The sequence below is a fragment of the Kryptolebias marmoratus genome, linkage group LG1, assembly GCF_001649575.2.
Source record: "Kryptolebias marmoratus isolate JLee-2015 linkage group LG1, ASM164957v2, whole genome shotgun sequence".
Classification (NCBI taxonomy): domain Eukaryota; kingdom Metazoa; phylum Chordata; class Actinopteri; order Cyprinodontiformes; family Rivulidae; genus Kryptolebias; species Kryptolebias marmoratus.
The window spans coordinates 1972478-1980838 of NC_051430.1; the positions used below are offsets into that span (position 1 = coordinate 1972478).

The 8361-nt window shown below is 40.1% G+C and overlaps 1 protein-coding gene across 1 annotated transcript in view; it reads right to left on the bottom strand.

Annotated features, from left to right (window-relative positions):
- LOC108245785 (nuclear receptor subfamily 6 group A member 1-A) overlaps window positions 1-8361 on the bottom strand; it is a 169973-nt gene extending 161612 nt beyond the window's left edge. The window contains exon 1 of the mRNA XM_025009776.2: window positions 8052-8361. Coding sequence (XP_024865544.1) covers window positions 8052-8118 — 67 coding nt within the window. The 5' untranslated portion in view covers window positions 8119-8361. The remainder of the gene's footprint in view (window positions 1-8051) is intronic.

Sequence of the window (8361 nt, forward strand, 5' to 3'; positions counted from 1 at the left end):
GAAAATCATGTTGAATCTATGATGTTTGTGTGTATTTCTGGGAGTGGGTTTTTGCACGATGTTTTAAAGACATGATCAGCTGATGAATAGATAAGCTGTGTCTGGCAAAACTTTTTATATACAACTGTATATATTTGGGCAGACAGACTTAAACACAGATAATGTAATACTTAAAATGTGAATGTGTGTATGGTTGGGGGGGTGCATCCTCCAGATCTCAAGCCTCACAGGAAGACCATCTCTACACTGCATACCAAGTTCAGTGTTTTACGGCTGCCTATAAACTCATCCTCCACCCAAATTCAAACTCAAATTGAAGACATTTATTGCCTCTGGCTAGGCTATGTGATGAATATTACAGAAACCTGACAAAAGCACAGTTCACAGATGCTCTAACATGTGAGCCCACCCCCCAGCCATACATTTGCTGCCTAACACTCCTACAAAATATAGTTCATAACAGTACACTGCTTCCTCTCTGATCACCTTCCCACTGCAGGTCAATAGCAGCTGTCTTTTAGCAGCCTTTTGCATTACCCAGGATTGAAGCTGAAAACCGGAGACCAGCCTGAGTCCCATCCCAACCTTACAGCCCATGGAAGTGGAGGCTGTAAATACTTTGCTGGGTTACACCGAGGTCAGCGGAGAGCGAGGCCATTAATGCTTCAAGAGCAACATCCCACTGCCCCTACAGTCACAGCTCCCATACTCTCCCCCACATCCTACACACACATTCACTATACATGTACATATCTATCTGATTGATTGATCAATAGATAGATCAATCTACTGGGGCCAAATCCTTTACTGTTCTTCCAATTAAATGTTTTTAAAAATGGTGACAAGAAAGCTCTGACTGGTTGACTTGTAAGATGTATTGCTTTGTTTGAAGTGCTAATCACGTTGGGGGAAAACAGTTACTTTAAATATATTATCTACTACGGATCTCAAATGGTGTTTCACAGGATCGTAAATGACTGACTTCTGGGGGGCTAAAAACCTTCAGCATATAGATTACTTTCTTTTGATCAGCACTATCAGTTGATAAGGCAGACTTTGGCAAGAAAAGATGTCAGAGTCCCATGTTAGGACTAGTGGTTTAGGCATTAATATTCCATACCGTTTAGTACAATTTACAATGCATGAAGTGAACAAAAAGATCACCAATTCTTTTTTTATCTTTGAAACAATCTACAGGCTTTAAAAATTAAGTTTAAAAAACTGTCTTACTCCAATTTTATTATAATTTTATGAAATTATAGAAAATTAAAAATTACAACCTATAAAAATCCCAATAAGTTACTTGGTGGGTACTCAATTTGGGAGTTCAAATAATTTCTTTATTTAAAACAGAAAATAAGTCCAGACATTTTCTGATTTTAGCCTCTTAAATATGAGTTTGTTTGAGAATGTTTACAGTATCTCCAAATAAAATGTGAATTGTTTAAATCTTGTAAAAGTTCTAAAGACATGTTTCCTACAAAAAAAAAACAAGTAAGTGAAACTCCAATAAACCTGGTATTTATTGGAGTTCCTTAATGGTATGCCTTGATAATTAGGATATTCCTTGAAGACTTGTATATCACCTGCTGTCTTTCATGCCAGAGTTTTAAATTAGGATCATCTTTTGAGGAAGAAACTATGAAGTTGCTGCCATTTTGGTCAAATCTTGAAAACACTATTATGTGCAATCTCATGTGACATAAGATGTCACTCAGATTATGTGTTGCTGATTATTCTAAGATATTATCACACCAAATCTTAGCACAATATCTGTAAAATTGGATAAGTTATAGCCATTTTAATATTTTTGGAGGATTGCTGGCTGTGGCAGCGGTTTTTGAATTGGGTTGACATCTGCCTTTGTCTTATGGTGGCAAGCGATAATAAATCAAACATAAGACTGGTGAAGGTTTTTCATATTAAATTTCAACTGATCAGTGTTGAACTGATCCCTTTGTTGATGCCTATGTGAGACATGAAAATGCAGCTCTCATTACTGTTTTGGTGACAGATTTCTAAAAAGAAGAAGATGTAACATGATGGATGACATCAGTCCCCACCCCCATCCCGTACACCAACACTTCACCCACCAGCAGCAACCACAACAGCCACTCCTGCTCTACTGTACTTCTCACAGCAGGAGGAGAGCAGGCTGAAAAGAGGTGGGGGTCACATCCTGTCCCTGTCCCACTCACTAACAGCAGTAGTCTTCACCCTGTCCCAAGGAACTGGACACACCCCCACCAAAACCACAACCATCATTGGAGCCAGAGCAGGGGGCTGACAAAGCACTTTTCTTTTAGCCTATCTCCCTGCTTGAGCCAGCCACCCCACCCCCCACCCCCCAGGATCAGTCCCATACAAATACTTACTCCCTCCCGCCCCGACACCACCCCATTCGGCTTTTTTCTTTGCCCTTTCTTATTCTTCTGAGTTCAATTACATTAAAACAATCATACATCACTGAGCAGGTAGTCAGAGAAAAGGAGGGGGGAACCCAGTTTAAAAATCAATACAAATTGAGTCTGTTCTTTAAATGTGGTTATGTAGAGAAACTGCTTAGAACTGGAGCTGACCGGAGCCTTCGGTTGCTTTGTTTCTGCAGAACAATGGGCTGCAATGATAAGGCCTCAGCAGTCGACACGTCACCATTCACCTTATGCCGCCAGCTTAACCAGCTGTAGCTCAACATCTAGAACATCTGTCCTCTGGGACCACATCTCACAATTCTCTTCATTATCACTTAATTGGCCAATAAAATGCTGGGAACATAAGAGGAGTGGGTCTTCAAAGTGATCAGAGTTCCAATTTCTTCAGCGAAGTCCAAAAACTAAAAGTAAAACAAATGAAAAAATTAATAAATCAGGGATTTCTTTACAAATTAAAGTATGTAGTTTTTCCTTTCTCTCTTTTTTTTATAGAGTTTTAATTAATTTACTCAATTCACCTTCCCAGTCTTAAAATCATTCTCGCTCTCCACAAGATGTCATGCTAAGGATTAATTTAGTCAGGAGCTAGAGAAATTGAAATGAGTGTTGACTGCAGAATGAAAAAGCTGAAATTGAGTTTGCAAAGTTAAAACAACAAAAACAGAAACTGAAAGGAGCACAATGGAAATTAAAAGTAGCATAACTGTAGACAAAAAGGTAACAGAAGCAGAACTGAAGCCAAGAGCTTAAAGGAGCAAAATTTTAGCAAAAAGTTAAAAGAAGTAGAACAGTAACTAAAAGCTAAAGAAAGGAGAGTAGTAGCTGAAAGTAGCAGAACAGTGGCTAAATGTTAAAAAAAAGGACAATAGCTAAAAGTTAAAAGTAACAAAACTGTAGCTAAAAGTGTGAAAGAAGTAGAACAGTAGCCAAAAAAGGGAAGATGGCAATAGCTAAAAAGGCAAAACAATACCTAATAGCTAAAAAGGAGCAGAAGGATATCTGAAAGGAGCAGAACAGAAGCTAAAACTAGAACTTGCAAAATGGTAGTCAAAAGTGCCATTACGGTAGCTAAACGTAGAAAACTGTAGCTAAATGCTAAAAGTGACAGAACAACAGCTAAAAGTATCAAAAGAACTCAAAAATAGAGCAAGTATACTAAAGCAGATTTCAAAAATAATGTTTTAGAAGGAATTGAAGAGATATCAATGAATTTCTATGGGGAAAATATTTTTTTAAAAAGTTAATTTTTTAAAAGTGTAAACATTACAAAAAACAAAAGAAATAGCACATTATTCCCAGTTTAGCTGATCATTTTGATTTATGAATGGTTAAAATAGCGCAACGTATGCTGAAGTAGTTTGCAAAAAATGCACAGAAAAAACTACATAAACAATAGTATAAATGCAAATATTTAACTCAAAAAGGACAGAGTGAATTGGTAAAAATAATAAATAATAATAAAACAATAAATAATAAAACGTGCAGGAATAATAAAAAAGAAAGAGAAAGTCTACACTGAATATTTCAAAATTATTTACAATTCTGACATCTCTCTTTCTTGTAAAAGTTTGTATTTGTTTAACATAGTAACAAAGCTGCAGGCTGAGCTCTTCCATTATTCATCAGCGTCTACAATATCCAATGAATTTGTTCATGAAATGTTGTTTTTAGTTTGAAGACAAGAGATGTTAGGCCAAATGTGCAAACACTTTTTAAATCATTTAAATGCAAAGTAAATGGAAAAAAGTGTGACAATGAGGGTTTTGTGGATGATAGAAAATGTAAATAACCAAAGTTTTTGTTTTGATTGACAATTTAAGTTAAACACTTTTATAATATACGAACGCTGGTCTTTATTGAACTTGACTGTAACGGTCCGTATTAACACTGTTAAAATAATTACTCTCCCCAAGTTTTTGTATACATTTCAATATGTCCCTATTTTTTTGTTTTTTATCCACAAACATTTTTCTTAAACTTAGATGACAGCATATATGACTTTATTTGGAGTAAAGATCCTCTGCGGATGCGTAAGCAGCTTTTGCAAAGACCTAAAATTTTAGGCAGTAAGGTCTTTCCTAACCTCAAGTATCACTACTGAGCGGCTAATCTTAAAATATTACAGCTTTGGCTTCACCCAAATTTAGGTGCTTCCATTCCAATTTGTTTAACAATGGAGGCCAAGACTGGTATCTCTGTCGGCCTTGGTCCAGTCCCCTATTAAATCTGCCATTGACTTATACACAAAAAATACAATTGTTAAGACATCCCTAAAGATATGGAAACAATTCAGACTTTTTGGGGGGCTCCAGTCATATTTGTTGCAGGCCCCAATAACATCAAACACCTTTTCTCCATCTCTGGTAGATGGTGCTTTCACTGTTTGGACGAATTTAGGCATCAGATCCCTTAAGGACTTGTATATAATTCTTCTTTTGAGCAGTTGTCCAAAAACTTTTCCCTCCCAAAGCAACATTTTTTTTAGATATTTGCAGATTCGTCGCTTTGTCAGGAACAGATTTCCTCACTTTCCTGCTGAACCCCCTGTATCTTCTTTAGACACTTTCCTTAGACCAGTCCCATCTTTGAAGAGTATGATCTCATACATTTATACTCAGATTCACTCTTTGGGTCTGACTCCTGTGAGTTCTCATAGGAGACTGTGGGAGAAAGACTTAGGAGAGCAGATTACTGATGATATGTGGAGTAAAGCGCTTAAGAATGTACGTGAATCTTCTATCTATGCTAAGCACGCAATTGTTCAGTGTAAAATAGTATACCATGCCATTTAACAAAAGCTAGGTTGTCAAAAATATTTCCAGATGTGGACCCTGCCTGTGACCGCTGGGGTCTGACTCCTGCAACTCATCTTTACATGCTGTGGTCTTGCTCTAACTTAAATTTTAACTGGAGAGAGATCTTTGACTCCTTATCCAAGACTGCCGGAAAACAAATTATACCTGCTGCTAGTATCGCACTATTTAGTGTACCCCCTCCTTATATACATAAGCAGAAGCCAGGGTATTCTACACAACACTATCCAGAGTGTACTCTGAATGAAAGGGAAAGGACTCTGGGGTTTCCCCCAGTGTATTATGAGCCTGGCAGCCCACCAGGCTTTGCTGCCCTCGCCGCCAGGCTAAGCTCCGCTGGTTTATTATAAATATGTCATTTTTTATACATGCACCATGCTTCATTCAAAATGGAAGATTTTGGTGGGGAGCTGGTTTGCCTGTATCAGCATTTATATGATCCCTCTGTGAGAGATCACAAAGATAATCAAACGGTTCAAAACTCATCGAAGGAGATTACTGCTGCAGCCAATAAAAAGGAGTGTTTATAGACCACAGAGGGAAGAAATATTAGTCCTATGATGGGCGAATCACAACTAAAGCAGAAAGAAATCATCATGGAAAATAAACACCTGCACAGAATGTATGAGCAGCAGATTGATGAAGTGGCTGATATCAACAAATCCTACCAGTGACTAGAAAGAACTGGACTAAATGACAGAACAGAGGCACTAATCTTGGCAGCACAAGAGCAGGCTCCCAGCTCAAAAGCAACAGAGGCCAGAGTCTATTATACCAGGCAGGAACCAAGATGCAGGCTGTGCAAAGATGCCCCTGAGACAGTCCAGCACATAATAGGAGGGTGTAACATGCAGTTAGGCAAAGTTTACATGGAATACCACAACCCAGTGGATAAAATAGTGTACAGAAACTTCTGTATTAAGTATGGACTGGAGGTCCTGCAGTCTAAGTGTGAGACTCCATGGTGGAGAATGGCAGGGCTAAGACACTGTGGGGCTTCCAGATCCAGACTGACAAACAGATGATGGCTAACCAACTGGATATTGTGTTGGTCAACAAATAACAGAAGAAGGCAGTAGTGATAAAGGTAAGAATTCCAAATGACTGTAATGCCAGGAAAAAGGAGTGTGGAAAGCTTGATAAAATTCCAAGGACTGAAAGAGGAAATAGAGAAGTTGTGGAAAGTCAAGTCCTCAGTGGTACCAGTGGTCATCGGAGCACTCGGTGCTGTGACCCCCAAACTGGAAGAGTGGTTCCAAAAGATCCCAGGAATAAACTCTGAGATCTCTGTCCAGAAGAGTGCAATCCAAGGAACAGCTAAAGGTCTTTGAATACTCCATGAGAAGTCACAATGTCGGCTTACGTGGTTGTGTGACGAAAATTGTGTAATTTTGTTCGTGTAGCAGCTCAACATAAGGCCGTGGTCAAACCTTTTCTCACAGGGTTTTGCGCCAAGTATTGTGTGATTGGTCAGAAGTTGTTGTGGGCATGTTTAATGAGGAAAAGACTGTGAGCTTTAATGGAGTCATTTTGCTTCTACTGCTCTGCTGAGAAGCAGCGGGCTGAGGTTGTTTGAAAATACAGCCATCTTTACAACTTTTCCAGCAAAACTTATAAACCTATGAACTTTAAAAAATGCAAGGAGAGACAGGCAGCTCCTCGTGGCTTTGAGTGTCTCAGTCAGTTTAATAAACACATCTTGTCAGGGTAAGGGAAGCAAAATTCTGTACAAGGACAGGAGAGTTGAGAAGCCGGAGGGAAGAAACATGTTTTAACGCTGTAGGAGGAGAGAGGAGCTTCCTGGGAGTTCTGATCTCAGTGTCTCATGGACTATAAAAGGTGTGTGCACAAACGAACGTCTTGCAACCACGGGACTGAAAACGACTTCTTGACGCCTTATGGAGTATACTTAGCCTTAAGATACTGCGCAGAACCCTCAAGCTCCCAAGCCTCTATTAGAGGACCTGAGCTTGAAGTGAAGTGGAACCGCTCACATGGAAAAAACAGGGCAAGCTGGGGGTGGTTATTTTTTGTTTATTTGTTTGTGTCTGGGAAGGTTTTGTTGGATTTTTTCCCCCCATGTTTCTGTTTCAATTTAAGGACAGGACCATTTTGTTTTATACAGAACTACCAACTTTTCATACATACTGTTTCAATCACTTTTAAATGAGAACAGGAAAAGTCTCAAAGTTCAGTAGGTGTTTTAATTCTGGATGTGATTCCAGCAGGAGGACAACCCGGGCCTGAGGGAGCTCGGTTTGGACCCAAATAACACCAATGAAGACGTTCAAAATTTTCCAGGCAAACTGATGGGGGTGTGGGACAATTTTTTTTTCTTGTCAGCAACAAGCCAGTTCCATGTGAGAAGCTGCAGGAAGCAGCTGATGGGCCGGGTTCTCCTCCTCCTGTCTCCTGGATTCTGGTGACTAACAAGCTGATGGCTTCAGGGCTTCTCCAAGTTCAAAAGTTCACCTTTTACGATCTCCCAGAGCCTAACTGAGCACCTCCAAATAAAAACATTCCGACCATTGCCCCCCTCCCCCATACACACACACACACAGAGGTAATAAAATAAATTCAGCCATTTCCACACTAAAAACAAACCATGAATCCTCTTCTCTATCTGCAGCCTTTTGGCACATTTCCATTCACGTGTTTGAACACTTTAACTTTATCTCTAACGCTTTGACATCATTAATAATAAAATAAAACAACTTTTATTTCCTGCCTTCAATTGGCCCAGCAACAGTTCAGAGCTCAGGGGCGGTTTGGTTTGCCCGTATTTGGAGATGCGGTGCTCGCTTACCATTCACCGACTTGGCGCTGCTTCTCTCCGGGTAATCGAACCCAATCGTCCGCTTCTCTGCCTCCATCCTCCGGCACGGGCAGCTGCTCCCTCCCCGGCCCGACCCTCCCTGCCCCGCACACCGCTGATAAAGATAATGATGGTGGCGGCGGGGTGGCAGTCAGTGGAGTCGGTACTGATCTGAAGGGAAACGAGCGGTGTTCGGCGGTGTCACGACTCGGACCAACGTCCCATGCTGCTTATCAGCGAACAGCTTCCAGTCAGCGGGGAACAACTGGATCCACACCCCCTAGGGATGGTGCGTTCGAGG